The 18793-nt window shown below is 57.4% G+C and overlaps 1 protein-coding gene and 1 long non-coding RNA gene across 3 annotated transcripts; one reads left to right on the top strand and one right to left on the bottom strand.

Moving 5' to 3' along the window:
- Positions 1–1041: 1041 nt before the first annotated feature.
- On the bottom strand, positions 1042–4912 carry LOC141991366 (uncharacterized). Of its 2 annotated transcripts, none has more exons than XR_012640352.1 (3): positions 4708–4912; positions 3767–4014; positions 1042–2661 (listed from the first exon to the last, which is right to left on the bottom strand). It is a non-coding gene; the product is annotated as an uncharacterized LOC141991366 (long non-coding RNA). The 2 variants fall into 2 exon arrangements; XR_012640353.1 differs by having other exon boundaries at positions 1042–2590; positions 4708–4909.
- Positions 4913–5978: 1066 nt separating this feature from the next.
- Positions 5979–16993, top strand: LOC141991288 (uncharacterized). Its single transcript, XM_074959600.1, has 5 exons — positions 5979–6150; positions 10069–10454; positions 12033–12193; positions 12731–12863; positions 14665–16993. The coding sequence occupies exons 1-5, from the start codon at positions 5979–5981 to the stop codon at positions 14857–14859; spliced, it is 1047 nt and encodes a 348-aa protein (XP_074815701.1). The 3' UTR covers positions 14860–16993.
- The last annotated feature ends 1800 nt before the right edge of the window (positions 16994–18793 follow it).

Here is an 18793-nt window from a genome sequence, read left to right as displayed (position 1 = left end):
GCTCTTAGCCAGGGCCAGCATGTACGGGGAAGCAGGGAGACGGCACATACTGACCAGAGCCAGGGGAGCATGGCACCTCCTGACCCTGGCCAGCCCTGGGACCATGCAGTGAGATATTAGCGCAGACGGCTATTGCCAGGGAGGGCTGGCAGCCCCAGGGTCAGGACTGTGATTTACCCAGCCCCCACCGGGGATTGCGGGCCCTGCACGGCAGAGACTGAGGCAAAAAGAGAGCCTAGTTTGCTCTTCCCATTCGGGGCTCTCTGGAGCAGTGAGCCGGGCAGTACGCGCGGCAGCCAAGGGCACAGGGAGCCATTAGCCCAGACGCTCTACACCGCCACAGGCACCTTCCCTCCCACCTGCTCCACCAGCAGGCCCAGGTGCCCCAGGCTCGGCTGAGCGCGGCCCGGGGACATGGTGCAGCGTCCCCAGTACAGCCAGAGCAGCCTCGGGAGGGCCTGTGGCGACGGTGCTGCCCGTGGGAGCCCGCTGAGGTCACTCAGTCAGGGTGAACTGCAGACAGACCGGGGTGGACAAACCCCGAACGCCGGTGGATATGCCACTCCTTAGAGTTACCAAACCAGCCTCTGTATCACCTCCCTGGGTACTCAGACGTCCACACAACGCAGTGCCCCTAAAGTGCCAGCCCCAGGCCTCCCTCCAGACACACGTCAGATACGATGATGATTACTGAAGATCTTCTCTCATCATATAAGAGAGCAGGTTCCCCCAATCCCAAAGGATCAGGCCCCAGACCCAGGTCCGATGATAACTTAGATCTTACCCCAAATACACACTGATAGCCAATTCTCGTTAACTAAACTACAGTTTATTCAAAAACAAAAAGGGAGAGAGAGTTGATAGAAAGATCAGTCTACAGACCGACTTGAGTTCAGTTCTTGAGGTCACGATACCGAGCAGAGATGGTGAGTTTGTAGTGGTCAAAAGTCCTTTTAGAAACAGTCCATAGGTTATAGTCCAATGTCCATGTCCAGCAGCCTCTTGGCCTGAGAAGACAACAGGCTCAACCTTCCTTCTCCCAAACATCCTGGCAATTAGCCCAGGGTAATTTATCATTAAATGGTTCAGATACAGGTTACCCCAAGCTTCCCCGAGACAGAGAGACAACAACACTATTGCCCTCCAGTGTCTTCCTAGATCTTCACACTCCTGTTTTGATCTTTGAATCAAAGCCGTGGCAATAGACAAGACTCGTTTGCTGACATCACAAGCCCTGAGCCAGCATCTCCCCTTCTCTCTCTAGCAGTGCGGGCTGCAGTCACAGCTCTCCTCATTTCCATCTCTTCCTAAGCAGTCTCTAAAGTTGGGCCCTGGGCCAGGTCAGTCTGGGAGGTCATTAACTCTTTCTGGCCCTGTGTCACCTGTCAATGAGATATTATATTATACACATAACGTCACACCTTTATTCTAGTCTAATGGCCACGGCGGGGCAGGAGGCCCCCCAGCCAACTGTCCCACGTCAGAGGGGCCATGGCCAGAGGGACTCCTTTGGATAGGAATCCACACCTCTCTTGCACCCCAGCTGAGTGAGAAACCAGTGTGGGCCCTGGGGCTGCCTGGCTGCTCCCAGCCTCTCTCACACCACCAGCTGGGTCAGGAACTGGTTCCTTAGAGCGATCCTCCTCTTCCAACTGAGCAATCAGCTGTGCCTTGGTGAGCTTTCCAATGCGCAGCCCCCTCTCTCTGCACAGCTCTACAATGTCCTTCTTAATGGGATGGTTATAGGCCATCTCCCCGCTGTTCCCACGTGGTCACGGACTCACAGGCCTGTGCTCTCTCCGCTCCCCACAGTCCCTGGGAGGAACCGCTTCAGTGTGACAGCCCTTCTAGGGGGTCCACTCTCTCTCTCGGGGTTAAGCCGTAGGCCCCTCCGCCTCCTGGAACCGCACCTCTCTGAGCCTTCAGCACGCCCGTCTCTCGCTACTCCCCCTTCGCTTTACTGCTCCCCAGTCACTTACTGCAGGATGCTCTGTCCACGAGGTGCAGTTTATCCCACCTCTACCACCAGGTGTCACGGAGTCCCCGGGCGATGCTCTGGAACTGCGCCGTACGAAGCCAGGCAGGACTCTGGGGGAGCCTCCTCTCTGTGAGCATATTGTCACCAGGGCAAGAAGCTTCCACAGCTTCGACCTTCCTGGGTCTGACCTCGGAGTATTCAGCATCCCCTTCCTCCCCATGTGCTTCCCGCAGCGAGTCCGCCCGGGCAGGGCTCCTGGGGAAGCCAGAGGGTCCTGCCCCCGAACTCCGCAGTCAGAAGTGACTCTCAGCCAGCCGGGGAAACAGAAGGTTTATTCGTCGACAGGAACACAGTGTACAGCAGAGCTTGTTAGCACAGAAATAAGTGACTTTCAGTCAAGTCCATCTTGGGGGAACCCTGGGCCAGATGCCCTGGACTCCCCCCTCCACCTCCCCAAGCAGACTGCCAGCTTCCAGCGACCCAAACTCCGACCGCCCCATTGCTCTTCCTCCTTCTCTTTGTCTTGCTTCCCGGGCACAATGTCACCTGGTCACATCCCTCACCTGGGTCTCAGGTTCCAAAGGGCACCGGTCATAGCATATGTGCAGGCAGCTTGTCATAAATATAAAGGGAAGGGTAAACCCCTTTAAAATCCCTCCTGGCCAGAGGAAATCTCCTCTCACCTGTAAAGGGTTAAGAAGCTAAAGGTAACCTCGCTGGCACCTGACCAAAATGACCAATGAGGAGACAAGATACTTTCAAAAGCTGGGAGGAGGGAGAGAAACAAAGGGTCTGTATGTCTGTCTATATTCTGTCTTTGCCGGGGATAGACCAGGAATGGAGTCTTAGAACTTTTAGTAAGTAATCTAGCTAGGTACATGTTAGATTATGATTTCTTTAAATGGCTGAGAAAAGTATTGTGCTGAATAGAATAACTATTTCTGTCTGTGTATCTTTTTTGTAACTTAAGGTTTTTGCCTAGAGGGGTTCTCTATGTTTTGAATCTAATTACCCTGTAAGGTATCTACCATCCTGATTTTACAGGGGGGATTTTTTTTTTTATTTCTATTTACTTCTATTTCTATTAAAAGTCTTTTTGTAAGAAAACTGAATGCTTTTTCATTGTTCTCAGATCCAAGGGTTTGGGTCTGTGGTCACCTATGCAAATTGGTGAGGCTTTTTATCCAACATTTCCCTGGAAAGGGGGGGTGCAAGTGTTGAGAGGATTGTTCATTGTTCTTAAGATCCAAGGGTCTGGGTCTGTAGTCACCGTGGCAAATTGGTGAGGCTTTTTACCAAACCTTGTCCAGGAAGTGGGGTGCAAGGTTTTGGGAAGTATTTTGGGGGGAAAGACGTGTCCAAACAGCTCTTCCCCAGTAACCAGTATTTGTTTGGTGGTGGTAGTGGCCAATCCAAGGACAAAACGGTGGAATATTTTGTACCTTGGGGAAGTTTTGACCTAAGCTGGTAAAGATAAGCTTAGGAGGTTTTTCATGCAGGTTCCCACATCTGTACCCTACAGTTCAGAGTGGGGGAGGAACCTTGACACAGCTGGAGCAGCCTCACCTGCCCCAGAGGTCTCAGCCAAAGTCACACACCCCTGTTCCCACCACTGAGGTATTGGTGCAGCACACAGGGAAACTGAGGCACACACAGTATTCATGCAAAACAGTAAAAGTCACCTAGGCTCAACAGTAAGAGTTACATACAGCAGAACCAGGGAAAATCCCCACTTCATCACAACCTCAGGCTGTCTCCCAGATGCCACTCCGTGGGCTGGCCACCTACCGCCTCCTCCATGGCACAGAGCCTGGAGCTGAGTGTTGCTCCTGGGGCGAGGAGAGACCTAAAGCCGCATGGCTCCTTCTCGCTGCCAGCCCTGTGTCGGGGGCTGGCTTGCCCCAGGACAGACCATCTGGCGAGTGTCTCTGGGAGGGCCCTGCAGCCCAAGAGGCTTCAGGCATTGCTGTGAACCAGGCCTTCTCAGCTGCACACGGGTCTAGTCAGGTCCACAGCTGCCCTTTTCCCACGGGATCCTGCAGGAAGGAGGAACAAGAGTCACAGATCTCATTCAATCCGTGACACTCCAAAAGCTGCCCCTGTTTTTGGGTGCGGGCTCCCGAGGCGGCCTGCCCTGCACTCCCCAGGCAGGGGGAAAAGTGGGCAATCCCACGGGGGAAAGGGAAGGGAAACGTGGGTCTGCACTGCACATGCCGAGCCACACCCAAGAGCCGCCCTGGGAAAGCCAGAAACAAAACCAAGTGCCAAGTGTCAGAGCCAGAGCAGGAGACAAGGAGCCACAGTGGGCCTGGACCCCAGAACGACCCAGGGCTGCCAGAGACCCACGGCACCTAAACACGAATAGTGCCACTTCCTTGGCTCGGATCAGCGGTGACAGGGCTATGGGGCGGGGTGGGGGCTGTCTCCTGCCCTTCCCAGGCCTGGACTCAGTGGTCTACCACATCCTTTTAATCTCTGACTGATGGACCATGGAACCAGCCCTGCCCGGGCCAGCTCCAGGCCCCGTCCCTCTGGGCACTGCCTCTCGACCCAGCCAGAACCAGCCCTTCCCCCAGCTGGGGCAGGAGGCGACTGCCCGCGCTTTGGGGTGGCGTTGGAGTGTGCTTGGGGCGAAAGCTTTCGGGCAAAGGCTGGCGTGTGGCAGCACCCAGCACCGGGGACCCCAGATGCCAGGATCCCGACTAGGGCAGCCAGCGCCAAGGTCAGACCTGGGGCCGAGAGTAGCAGAGACATTCGTGGTCTGAGACATCCGGGCTCACTAGCAAGCAGGGCCATCCAAAGGCAGATGCAGCTGTGTAGGGCGCCATGAAATGTGGGGAACCAGCCCCGTGACCAGCCCTATCCCCTGGCTGGCCCTCTCGCCCGCTGCGCCCACTGCAAGGGGCAGGGCTGTCCCTAGGGCCCCGGACAACTCCCTCTGCCCCACCTCTTCCCCTCCCCGCCGCTCCACCCCCAGCCCACCTCTGCCCCCAGCAACCCCGCACTCCCCGGCAGCTGCGGGAAGCGGAGTGGAGCGGGCTGGAGCCAGGCTGCTCCGCTTCCCGTCGCTGCCGGGGAGTGCGGGGGGACCGGAGCTGGGGCCGGGGCCGGGGCTGGGCTGGGGGAAGCGAAGCGGGCTGCTCCCACCCCCCAGCTAATCTCCCGGGCCACTCTGGGGCCCCCACAGTGCCCCCCCACAGCTCCTGCCCCCCAGACCCTGGGGCGGGGGGAGGCCCGGGGGGCTGCGTAGGGCACCCAAAGGGCTCGGGACGGCCCTGCTAGCGCGGGTCAGAGTCCGAGCCGGGGCTCAGCTCACGCGGCTCCCCGCCGGGGACCGGAGGCTGGGCGCGGTGTCACGGCCTGTGCCGCGGGAGGCCCCCCGAGGTGAGCTCTCGGCAGCGCCTGGGCGGCCCCCTGGACCGGGGCGGCGAGTTGCACGGGCCGTGGTGCCCGGGCTCCAGCAAATTCAGGGCCCGGGTCTCTCCTTCGCGGCCCCCCCACCAAGCGTCTCCTCCCCCGGCCGTCCCTGCCCGCCCCGGGCCCTGGGCGGCTGCCCCTGCAGAGGGAGGCGGGGAGGGGGCGCAGGGCGGCCCCCCCCGGCAGGCGACTCCTGAGCAGCAGCCTGGGGGGGCTTGGGTGAGCGGGGCCCGGGGGGGGACCCCTCCCTCAGAGCTTGCTGCTGCCGCTGGGAGAGGGCTGGGGGGAGTCCCCCTCGCTGTCCCCCCACCCCAGCCCCGGGGCAGCCTGGGGGGGAGGGGGCGGTGCCTGGGGGGGCTGGGGGCGGGTCGCTGAGCGGGGCGGCTCCGCCCCCAGCGATTTCGGAGGCGAGTGAAAGGAGGCTGCGGAGGGCCCGGCAGGGGGCGCTGCACGTGGCAGCACCCAGTGCAGACGAGCGGGGACAGTCTAGGCGGCGGGCGGAAACGGCGCCCGGGCTCTCTATGGTGGCCGGCGCGGAGGCGGAAGCGGGCGCCGCTGGCGGTTGCCGGGGAACGGCCGGCCCATGAGCGCGCCGCGCGCTGCCCGGCGGGGACCCCCCGGCCGCCGGAAGCTGGTGCTGCACGTGGACGTGAACAACACGTTGGCGGTGCTGGACTCGGCCGCGGGCCAGGGCCCCGGCGCGGCGCTGACCGGCTTCCTGGGCGGCGCGGCCTGGGGCAAGCCCGGCCCGCGGGGTGAGGGGCCGGCGCGTTCGGCGGGGCCCGGCGAGGGGGGCGGGGCCGGTGCCAGGGCGGGGCCCGGCGAGGGGGGCGGGGCCGGTGCCGGTGCCAGGCCGGGGCTCGGCGAGGGGGGGGGGGGTCGGTGCCAGGCCGGGGCTCGGCGAGGGGGGGGGGGGTCGGTGCCAGGCCGGGGCTCGGCGAGGGGGGGGGGGTCGGTGCCAGGCCGGGGCTCGGCGAGGGGGGGGGGGGTCGGTGCCAGGGCGGGGCCCGGCGAGGGGGGCGGGGCCGGTGCCAGGCCGGGGCTCGGCGAGGGGGGGGGGGTCGGTGCCAGGCCGGGGCTCAGCACACCAGCTGCCTGACCCTTGTCCAGGCTTTTCTGGGAGCAATGGCGAAGGAGGGTTTTGGAGGAGGAGGAGGAAGCTCTGTAGGTGTGGAGGGGAGCGCTGCCCCAGCGTGAGGGGGTCTTGGAGAAAGCACACAGGTGCTTGTTTGAAAATGTCACAAGGGGCAATGGAGGCTGGCAGCATGGACTGATCGGGACCGGAGTCAACCTCTTAATAATGAACTAGAGAGGACAGTCACATTTCCTGCACTCCATAGCCTGAAGGGACCGCTCTGGTCCTCTCGTCTGAATGCCTGTATAACACAGGCCCAAATCCCTCCTTTTCAATGAGGTAGGGTGGGGGTAGGCCATGAAGGGACTTGTAAGTGAAGGCACGTGGCTTATGTTTGATGGGATAGAGAAAGAGGAGCCAGAGGAGGAGTGCAGAGGGGGGTGAAGAAGTGACATAGTCAAAGCAACATGTTAGGAAAATGATCTTTACATCAACATTATGAATGGATGTGAGCAGGGCAAGATTGCATTTTCCCAGGCTAGAGAGCAGGATGGTGCAGAAATTGAGATGAGAGATTGGAGGAGAGTTTGAGCTGTGTGGATGGATAGGATGCAGAAAAATGCAGCAAGATGTAAACAGAGCCTGGAGGTGAGGAGCTAGGGAGAGGTCCAAGTCAAAGACGAGTGTCTTGTCCACATGACTGAAAAACGAGAGAGCAGGGAGAGTTTGGGGGAGAAGATTAAGAGCTTTATTTGAGCCATGTTGATCTTGAGCTGTGTGCTAGATATCCCTGAAGAGAGGTCAGAGACAGGTAGAGATTGTCATTTTGACAGGAGAGGGGTGTGCAGTAGATCTGTGACTCAGCACAGAAATGGGAGTTGAATTTGGTTTTGCACACGAGATTAGATCGAGATAAGGTACAGAGGAAGAAGAGAAGGACAGAACCCTAACAGAAAGCTGGAGGGGAGAGGAGGACCCCCCCCGGAGGCACTGATGTAACCATTAAAGAGATAGGAGGAGAACTTGGGGGCAGAGACCTGGGAGCTGAGGGAGCGCAAGGTTTGAAGAAGACCATGGTGAGTGGTGCCAACAGCAGCTAACCAGGAGAATGAGGCTGGAGTCCTGGCTCTGAAGTGTGGCTAGGCCAGGGGCGGGCAAACTTTTTGGCCTGAGGGCCGCATCGGGTTTTGGAAATTGTATGGAGGGCCGGTTGGGGAGGCTGTGCCTCCCAAAACAGCCAAGTGTGGCCCAGCCCCCGCCCTCTATCCGACCCCTCCTGCTTCTCGCCCCCTGACGGCCCCCCAGGACTCCTGCCCCATCCAACCCCCTCCCCCCTGTTCCCTGATAGCTCCCCCCTGGGGACCCCTGCCCTATCCACCCCCCTCCCACTCCCTGTCCTCTGACTGCCGCCTGCTTTCCTTCCTGACTGCCCCCCGGGATCCCTACCCCCATTCAACCCCCCTGTTCCCTGCCCTCTGACCACCCCGACACATATCCAGACTCCTGCTCCCTGACCACCCCCCGAACTCCCCTGCCCTCTATCTAACCCCCCCATTCCCTTACCGCGCTGCCTGGAGTACCGGTGGCTGGGCCACACACCATGCAGCACAGAGACCGGGTCTGGCCGCCCGGAGCATTGCCCTGGTGGCACAGTGAGCGGAGGCTGCCGGGGAGGGGGAACAGCAGGGGAGGGGCTGGGGACTAGCCTCCTGGGCCATGAGCTCAGGGGCCAGGTAGGAGGGTCCTGTGGGCTGGATGTGGCCCGTGGGCTGTAGTTTGCCCATCTCTGGGCTGGGGAGAGGACATTAGAGACCTTGGCATGAGCAGTTTCCATGGAATACAAGAGGCAGAAGCTGGATTGCAGGGGGTCGAGGATGGGATTGGAGCGATAGCAATTGTAGACAGTATGTTCAATGAGTGTAGAGTGAAGAACATTAGAACAGCCAGACTGGGTCAGACCAAAGGTCCATCTAGCCCAGTGTCCTGTCTGCCGACAGTGGCCAATGCCAGGTGCCCCAGAGGAAGTGAACAAAACAGGGAATCATCAAGTGATTCATCTCCTGTCGCCCATTCCCAGGTTCTGGCAAACAGGAGGAAGGAAGGAAGGAGATGGGGCAGTAGTTAGAGAGGCAAGGGGGAGTCCAGGGTTAGGTTTTTAACGATGGGAGAGACGAGCATGCTTGTACTATGAGGGGTGCAAGTGAGAGGTTGAGGAAAAGAGTAAAGGAGGGTTTAAGGATGGGGATGGGTCGCTGGGGCAAGTCATGGGGTTAGAGGAGGAGACCAGATGAAAAATCATAGGACTGGAAGGGACCTTGAGAGGTATCTAGTCCAGTCCCCTGCACTCATAGTAGGACCAAGGATTATCTTCTAGACCATCCCTGACAGGTGTTTGTCTCACCTGCTCTTAAAAATCTCCAGTGATGGAGATTCCACAACCTCCCTGGGCAATTTATTCCAGTGCTTAACCACCCCGACAAGTAGGAAGTTTTTCCTAATGTCCAACCTAAACCGCCCTTGCTGCAATTTAAGCCCATTGCTTCTTGTTTGCATCTGTGACGGGAGAAGGAGGAGACGGTGGTGGGAAGGGAAAGCTAGCTGAGGGGAGAAGGACCGTCCTCTCATCAGTCTGTTTTCTCTGGGAAGAAGTTGACAAGGTCGGTGTAGAGAGAGAAATGGAGGAGGGTTTGAGGGGAGTCAAAGGTGGTGAAAAGGCCGCTGGGATTGCGTGCATGGGATGCAGTGAAGTTGGAGAAGTGGAGCTGTTTAGCCAGGAAGATGGTAGAAGAGAGGTCACATTTATAATAGAGGAATTTAGCCAGGTGACAGGATTTCTGCCAGAGGTTCTTTGCTGCACAAGGCAGGAGTGGAGGAAGCGGACGCTGGAGGAGAGAGAGGGCTGCGGGTCAGCAGGGAGGAGAGATGGGAGAGAGGAGCAGAAGAGGCGGGGGGGGGAATGAAACATGGAGAGAACCAAGAGCCATCTCAATGGAAGAAAGGAAAGGGAGGACAGGGCAGAAAACAGCAGCGAAGTAGCTAGTGCTGGTGCCCAGGAAGTCACAGAAGGGCCAAGTGATGCGGTGTGAGGAGGGGGCTGCTGAACGAGATCGGGTGGCGGTTGGAGAGGGAACTTGGCAACAGCAAGAGCAGTGCTTGGCGAAGACTCAGTCAAGGGGACAGGTGCTTGGTGAGTTATAATTTGAGTCACACATTGATTGACCTCTGTGCCTCCTTACTGGGCACTGTTGTTCTCGCACCCCAGAAGCAGAGAGAATGGAGCTGCCATACAGGACCCGTGTATGGGGGTGACTGTATTTGAGTAGAGCTGGTTCCTATAGGGTAGGGCTGGGCCTTTACTGGTGGAGGAGCTGAGAACTGAATAGTTATGGGAAATGGATTTCCCTTCCTCTCCCCATCTCCCTTCAGAGGGGAGGGACCGCTGTCAGCAAAGTCTCTGACCTCCCGCTTCTCCCTCAGCCACGTAGCTCGCCTGTGTTGCAGGGCATGCCTTTCTGCAGCACTGTGCATGAGAGCAGTGGGTGTGAAAGGCGCCCTCTTAGGAGGGTTATCACAACTCTTCTGTTGCTGTCTGTTCCAGGTGAGTGGCAGTGGCTGAGCGACTCCCCCTCTCTGCTGCCTCCCTGCCCCGGCGCTGTCAATTTCTGTTCTCAGTATGGCCGCGATGCTACGTTCACTGACACAGCAGTGGGGCGGCGTTTCAAAAGTCTGCACGCACACTACTTGCAGCTCCTGGAGTGGCAGGGCCAGCCGCACAACGTGTTCTCTGTCAGAGGAGAGCATGCCAAGCACTACCACTTGATCCTGCCTGCCTTCTTCCGTCTCCTGGAGACGCTGCACCGGGAGGGGAGGCACTTTGCTGTCATCTTCAGGACCTTTGGCACAGACCTCCCCCGCATTCTCCATGCAGTGCACTGTGCCTTGGAGGGGCAGCACCCCCAGTTCCCTGCCCTGCGAGACCTCTCGGTGGGTGCACCTTGGAGTTGTCACGGAGTCCCTGGGCGATACTCTGGAACTGCTCCCCATGAAGCCAGTCAGGACTCTGGGGCCGTCGCCTTTCTGTGAGCAGCCTGTCTTCAGGACACACAGCTCACACAGCTTCCACCTTCCTGGGTCTGACCTCGGAGCATTCAGCATCCTCTGCCCCTCCGTGCGCTTCCCCCAGCGAGTCCGCTCGGGCAGGGCTCCTGGGGAAGCCAGAGGGTCCTGCACCCCGACTTCGCAGTCAGACTTGACTCTCAGCCAGCCAGTAAAACAGAGGTTTATTAGATGACAGGAACATGGTCTAAAACAGAGCTTGCAGGTGCAGAGAACAGGACCCCTCAGCTGGGTCCATTTTGGGGGGGGGGGGGGGGCAGTGAGCCAGACAACCACGTCTGCACTTCACTCCATGTCCCAGCCAGCCCCAAACTGAAACTCCCTCCAGCCCCTCCTCCTCTGGGCTTTGTTCCTTTCCCGGGCCAGGAGGTCACCTGATTCCTTTGTTCTCCAACCCTTTAGCTCTCACCTTGCAGGGGGGAAGGGCTCAAGCCATCAGTGGCCAGGAAACAGGGTGTCGGCCATTCTCTGTGTCCAGACCCCTGCACACACCTGCCCTCTAGGGCTCTGCAATGATCATACACCCTTATCGCACCACCTAGATACTTAAGAACTTCATAGGGGAAACTGAGGCACCCCCACACTATTCAGAGGAAACATTAAGAACAGTCCCACTTCGTCACAGAGGGCCTCCCTGGAAGCAGAGGGCTGAGATCTTTATGGATTCTTTTTCCCTGCAGTAGCTTCTTTGAACATACTCTGAGCTGCCTTTCCAGGCAGCCCCGTACTCCATAAACCAGACTCCCACTCGAGCTGCTGCCTTATTAAAATGCTGACCTTTGGGTAGCAGCAATTTGCACAGCTTCTCAGAAGAGCCTTTTAGCTGGAGAGTGTGGGAGCAAGTGAGCACTAGACAAATCCCTCCTCAGGCTTGTGAATTTCCATGTGCTTGTGCTCCCCACTGAGTCTCTGTGTGGGAGGCGGTCACCTAGCCGTGTGGGCCAGGTTCAGTAAAGAGATTCCTGTGCCCTCTGGTATGGCCAGGGGAACCTTCTGGTTAGAGCATAGCTGGTGATGTCACCCTCCCAGAGCAGTGAGTGGGACTAAAAATCCCAGGGGTCAAACCGGCTGTTCTGTGGAGCCTGTGCATGCTCCTGAGGCATGGAGTTGTGGGGCGCACACACCTGTGTGCTGTGGGAAGTTAACCAACTTATAGAAATGGTCCTTCGCATACAGCTGATTTCCAAGCTGGAGGCTGGATTCTGTCAGAGTCTGACAGATGCAGCCAGCAGCCCATCTGCTTCCATTGCCCCGGGGGGTGAACTCTTCAGGCTTTGAGTGTTCCAAATGTCTCACTCCCCTGTGGAGAACTGCCCTTCTCCGCAACGTGCTGCTCATGCCGCCTCTGGCACTGGAGGCTGTTTGGGGAGGTAGCGGTTGTCACTGTGTTATCCGTGTGTCTGGTTTGCAAACCGTCCATCCTGTCTTCTCTCAATGACATTGCAGCTCCCGGTGGAGCTGACTGCGGGCCGAATACGCTGCAGTCGGCGCGAGGTGGTGCTGAGCCGGGGTCCGGAGCACGTTTCCACCAGGGACGATGGGAGGAAGCTGTATAGCTGTTTCAGCTCCCTGCAAGGCTTGGGTGGCTTCCAAGACCACTTTGACTGGTGAGACCCAAGCGGGGCCTGGGACGTGACTTGAGCTTCTTTCCCACTCCTTGCACAGTTCCACTGTCCCTGCCAGTCCGTGACTCATCCTTGTGAGTCACGCCCCATGTGTCACCCTCAGGAATTCCCCTCGCTCCCTGGGGCTCATGCCCACGGATCGGCTGGTCTGCTGTCCTGGCTGCCTGTGGCACAATCTTTATTTAGCCAAGTCGGACAGAGCTAGCTTCTTTCCTTGTAAGCCCATTTCCTCCTGTCCCTCTTGCTTGTCTCTGAACTCCCTCCAATTGGTGACTCACCCTGGCTAGGAGTGAGGGCAGAATCCCTGATGGCTTGCCCCAGAGCTTGAGAGAGACAACAGCTATTTCCTCCTTGCCCCATTTCCTGTCACTGCAGGGGAAGATGTTATCCAAACCCACTCCAAGTCTCCTGGGTTTGGATTGCCTTGAGCCCCTGAAGACAGTCTGACTGGTCCAGGCTCTGTGCTGCAGGGAGTCAGCTCCCTGAGGGGCACCTGTTTTCCCACTTGTTGTATTTCAGGTGGGCCAGAAATCAGTTCTCCTCCCAGGGTGGGAAGCCCCTTTGGATTGACCCACACGACTCTAGCGTGCACCACATCTGCATCGATGACAACATTCGACTGGACGATTCAAACACCATCATTTGTCCCCAGGTACTCAGCCCTGCCTTGCACTGGGCTTTCAGGCCCCTGGCGGGGATTGCCAGGCTGGAGAGGGTGGTTTGCTGGACTCCTCTGCCCTAGACAGTCCCCAAGGAGTGCATCAGGGTGGAACTGGGGGCCAGGAGGCTGGACTCGGAGGGAACAATCCGTGCATCTGCTGAGGATTAGAATGAACTCATTTGTTGGCACAAAACAGCAAGTGTTTTTTCCTGCACTTGCTGCATGACAATCTCTGTCCTCCGCTGGCATGAGTCACTCTTACTCCCTGCTGGGACCCAGTTGTCAGCCAGCCTCCCTCTGAGTGAGGCTGAAGCTCGTTCACGCTGCTGCATTTAAAGGGCAGTTTTCACACTGGAGAGCAAAGAATATTTATAGAGACAGGAATGTGCCTGGCCTGTCACTCGCTATTGTGGCACTGTTTGGGTTCGAATAGCAGCCTTTCCTTCCCAGCACAGCAGAGGAGCCTGTCTCCTTTGCTGGGGTGGTGTGGGAGGGAGCGTGGCAGACCGTCGGGAGGGGCTAGCAGCAGAGGGGCGGCAGGGCAAAAAAGGTTAATTGGACTTTTCACCAGCATGAAAGTCTCTCTTGACTATTTGCTGTCTTGTTCGTGATACGAACTGTTATTGGCCCCAGGAGAGCCCTTAGCCGGAGGAGGTTGTTTTCAGATAAACAATGTTGAAGGCACTTAGTGAAGCAGGAGTCTCCTGCCTGCAGGCAGCTTCTCCCTGATTGTCTGCTGCCAGGAAGCCAGGTTCACCCAACTCATTTGCTGAATGTCCGCTTGAGCCCCATTTGCCTGCAGGAAACCTGTCTCTTCGCCACCCAGAACCGAGGCCCCATTTTTTTTTAAAGAGCAATGCTGTAGAGATGACTCAGGCAGCTGCCTGTTCTCTGACTCCAGGCTTGTTGGTCTGTGGGTCAAAGAGAGGGCGTTCTAGCCACAGGCTCGGCTGGGCATTCTGTTGTCAGCGCTCTGCTGGCTGCTGATGCGGGAGTCAGACTAGACTCCAGCTTGCTCTCCGCTAACTGTACCAGCCCTGCGATGCCCCCTGAAGTAAGAACTTGTTTCTGTCAGTGAAAGCACCAGCTGTACCTCAGACAGCCAGGGAGCGCAGCTGTGCGTGTGGGGAACAGCCTTCCTGTGCGACCGGGGTCCAGTCGCTTACCCTCTCTGTGCCTGGGCCCCAGTGGTCCTGAAAAGCCTGATCCATGTCATGGTGCTGGGATGGTAAATCCACTAGTGGCTGTGAGCTACTCAGGCACTCTGGGGCTGGGGCCATGCAGCAGCCTAGTCAGCTAAAGGAGGGGCTGTTCTTGGCCGCACTTTCCTGGCATAACTACTCTAAAGTACAGCTTTCTTCTAGCTATGTTTTGTGCTTCGCCCTCCCTTGGGAACGGCTCAGCTTTGTGGTTTGAGTAGCCAGTTCCTGCCATGGGAGACTGGTGCAGAGCGGTGGGGAGGGAGGCCGGAAAGGGGGATGGAGAAACCTGATCTCTTGTTGATACCATAACGGAAGAGGGGTGGCAGCTTTCTGCCTCTGCCACCCTCCCAGCTCTGGAGCAGATCCACGCACTTCACCTTACAAGTGGAGAGGAGGATTGAAAGAACCCGACTTAAAAAATGAACCCTCTCCAGGACATCTGCTCTTCATCTCCTGGCAGTGCACTTGTGCAGAGGGTGGCCCTGGCACCTCCTGTCCTGCTGTTCTCCGGCCCCTCACACGTGCCAGTGCTCAGGGATGGAGTAAAAGCCTCAGCTTCACCATCCCTTCTTCTCTTTTCCCTCTTGCAGGTGTTTTCAGAGAGAGGAGGCAGCTGCACCAGGCTGGCTCCCACCTCAGAGCTGTATGATGTCTGCCTGGTGCAGACCAATCTCCTGGAGGCCATTGCTGATGAGAGCTATTTCCTCCGCTGCGTGAGAAGATGCGAGGAGAACTATGAGCGCTACCTGGCCAGTGCCGAGAGCCAGCTGTGTGACGCAGAGTGAAGTCACTCCGGACCCAGCAGCTCGGGGCGGGATGTGAGGGCCTTGGCCAGTTCCCCCATGGGCTGCTCCCAGTTTGCAGCTGTCTGCAGTTTGATTCCTAGGCTGGGCCCCTGGCCCCATCCCACCCACATCCCAGTGGAACCGATGCACTTGCTTTTAGCTGGCCTCCCCTTCTTCCAGCCTGGCGTGTGCTTCTGAGCTGGAGGCAGGAAGCTCCAGACACCATTCAGAAATGCAGGTGTCTGCCTGATGCCCTGCAGGAGGCAGCCTCTTCCAGCCGCGCCCATCACAGCAGCACTTCCTCCGCTCTTGGTGGGGTTTGGGGTTTTTGATCGTGCCTCTCAAGATGCCTGGCTGGGGCAGTGCTCCTGTGGGTGATCGGTGTCAGATCCACCGTGGCTCTGTGTGGAAGGGACCATCTCTCTGTTCTGTCTGTACAGCGGGGTTGGCGCTCTGGCTGTGCCGCAGTACAAATAGTCGTCATAATCCCCTACCGTGTTTTCCTTATTGCGCGACGTGTCTCGCATTGTACAGGAGTATTTTGTTAGAATGCCAGTGTGCATGTCACGTCACCCCTGGACAGCAGGGCTCTCTTCACTCAGACCTGGCTGCGGGGCAGCTCACAGCAGGCCTACAAGTAACGGGGTAATCTCTCCATCGCTTCTGAAGGGAGACTCCTGCCCCTTGGGTCCCCATTCTCTCCCCCACACCCCTGGTGCAGAGGGAGCAGCGCCCCTTACGGGAATGCTGCTAATAAGACTTTGATGTGGAGGTGAAGACGGTGACAGGGCACTGGATGGGGACTCGGTGACCTTCATTCTAGTCCTGTCTCTGACCTGCTGGGTGATCTTGGGTGAGTCACTTTCCTTTCTGCTATTCCCCGGCTCTGACTGCTACCGAGCTACCTCTGTGCTCCAGCACTTGTGTGGGAACTGTGTTCCAGTCTGCTTCGGCACAGAACCGTGCGAAGCCCCTCCAGCTGTTCTGGCAAAGACGACACCTCTGAGGAGATGCAGAGGCCAGAGTAAAACCATGTGTGCGCTGTTCCACTTGGAGCTACAGCAGCTCCTGGGGCTGAAGGGGGATGTGGTGAGAGATTCTCTGTTACATCCCTGTTAGAAATGCTGGTCAAGCTCACTCACGCTTGTGAAGTGCTCTTTAGAGTCATGGGAAAAGTTACACTTGATCTTAGTCAGATTAAAAATCTGGTTACAAAACCCCATCCAGCTGGGTGCCCATTAGAGGGTGTTGATGAAGGGTGTTTTCCAGTGAGTGAGTTCAGGATGCCTTCTGCGTGCTCCCACCTCCGGGCTCATGAGCTGCAGTGTCCCTGCAATCCAGAATCCATGGTGCTGTGGTGGAGCACTGTTCTGTGGAGTGTAAACACTGCCCAAGGAGCACTCTGCTTCAGCACGCTGGGGCAGGGCCCCACCTCCTGCAGAGTCAGACTTTGGAGAAGACGGAACTCAAGGTGAGTGTCCCAAGCCCCCATCTGGGCCATTGGAGGGGGCACAGGAGAGCCCTGAGGGGCATGCTCTACCTTTCTTTGCGGTAAACCACCTTGAATGCCCTGAGCCAGAATGTCTCTGGTGCCCATTGTGTTAAAATGGAAGCAGGGCATCCATGCCCAGCCCCACGGAGGTGTCAGATATAAGCTGATGAAAGGGCATGCCAGGTTACACTGGTAAGCAGGGTCTCTGGCAGAAGAGCGGTTGCCTTTGTGGAGTGTTGTATCAGAGATCCAGAGGCCCCACCTTTGTGCGGGGATGAAAGTGAACCGAAGCTCGAAAGGCTCGAACAATAGCCTTACCTTCCTGAGAGCCAAAGTCTAGCTGCGCACCCGGATGCCTTGGCCGCTAGCACAGCCAGGCAATTGGTGAGACCCTGCAGCGCCATCGCAAGGGCAAAGTGTAGGTTCTGTTGACAAACCCGAGGGGTAGCTAGGCTTGGCAGGACCTGACTGTATTGGTAAATGGCGATAAACCGATTCTTATGGACAGATTTTCACATCAGTTCGTGTCTATCTGTCGATGATGGTCCAGCGGAGTCAGGACACTGCTGCTTGAGAACTTAGTTTGATCTAAAGCTGTTTACTTTGCATTTTGACGGGCTGTTGACACTGTTGTCATGGTTATAAAGCTTTACCTTTGTGAATCTCAAAGTCTACTGGCATTAATTCCTGTCTGCCCTCCTCCATAATCTCCTGCAATGGGGACAATCTAAATGGGTAAAAACTCCTTAAAATACCCAGTGATATTATCTATAGATTATAAAATACAGTTTGGCCAAGCCTAGGTCTAGCCCCGGAGAGACCTACTTTTGGGACTCGATCTAGCTTCCAGCAGCCGTGCTGCTCGCTCGTAGCTCAGTGTGACAGGTGGGCAGACCCCCAGGCTGAAGGACGAGCATCTGCAGTGTCGTCTGGCCGGAGCTTTGACAGCTCGAGAAGACTGGTGTAGTCCAGCTCACCCCGCGGGGAGCTGACAGTGCTCCTGGTTTGTGTCCCACGTAGGGCAGTCGTGTTGCCAACACTGCCTGATAGCTGGCAACACTTGTCTCCGGGGAGGCCCCGGGACCTCCTCACACCTCAGTGCATCCAGCTGCACCCTTACACGGGAATCCAAGAGTTCCAGTCTGGGCTCTTCCTAGCTGCTGCTGTCACAGTCCAGATTTGTGCGAGGGTAAAAACACTCGGTGCTTCTCAAGGCCCTGGAACAGACTGATGGCCATCTCCACCAGGGGGAACCTGTCATGGTGCCCGCAACTGCTGGGGGGCTGCCGGGCCAGGTCCAAGTCGAGCTCAGAGTCAACAGTGATTCCTCGGCATGAGTGTGGCAGAGAGCTGATCCTACAGCTGGGGCCAGGCAATGTGCACCTGGAAGAAGCAGCAGTTCAGGTTACAGACTGCCTGTGGTCCTGGGGAATCTGTCTATGGTGTTAGCATTGCAGTGCCTGCTCTGGGGCTGCTTCGCACCTGGAGCTAGTCAGAACCGACTCCAGGTTGACTACTGGTGTGCAATATTTCTGTCCTTTGGACAGTGAAGTCCAGACATCTTATTACCCCTCCCGCTAGAACTCCCCTGAAAGAGGTGGAAGGGTTTTTAACGGGGCAAACCCTGCTGTTTTCTAACCTCCTGCTAGTTAATATATTTACTGAAACAAACATTCCGCCTGAGGCAGAAGCCTGGTATGGGGCATTTCAGCCCAAATGGTAAAAGTTTGGCAAAGTTATAAGCAACTTGAACCCAGGGTCTTCTAGCGGAAAGGCACCCTTCGCTGTAGCCATTGCGGCTTGCGCTGCTTCCAGTGAGCATGCTGCTCTGTTGTAACCTCCCTGCACCAACCGCAGCGCTGTGCCTTCAAGCTTCTGTGTGGCTACCCACGAGCCCATCCATTAACCTGAGCGGGCTGGCTGGCGGGTCCTAGGGGCATGCAGGTGAGTGCTGTACCGGCTTTACCCCTCGAGTCCTAGGTGGAAACAGGAATCCCAGGATCAGCCCCGGTCTTTGTCCCGGCTTCTCCTTTATGATACGTATGACTGTCTAAGGGTGTGTCGACGCAGGAGGGTAACTCCCAGCAACGCTAGTTATACCATGTACGTGCGCTAAAAATGGCAGTGTGTCTGGAGCGGCCAGCTAGGCCCACTGGCCCAGCACTTCCCGTGGGGTTCAGCCAGGATTGTACTCAGGGCGTGACACCAGCCTGCAGCAACCGCTGTATTTTTAAGACACTAGCTTGAGCAGAGCTAGTGCTGGTATGTCTCCTAGAGCTGGAAAGTGCACTAGCAGCTCCAGTGTGGACGTACTGGGGGTGGGGCAATTAGGAAGGAAGTAAAGGCAGGAAAGATGGGTGTTGGGGACAGGGAGCCAGCTGCTTAGAGGTCTCAGGCCTTGGTGTGGAACGGGATCTGGAGGAATCAGAGCTGAGGGTTACA

This window comes from Natator depressus, chromosome 7, assembly GCF_965152275.1.
Source record: "Natator depressus isolate rNatDep1 chromosome 7, rNatDep2.hap1, whole genome shotgun sequence".
NCBI lineage: Eukaryota > Metazoa > Chordata > Testudines > Cheloniidae > Natator > Natator depressus.
This window is presented reverse-complemented; position numbering and strand designations above follow the sequence as displayed.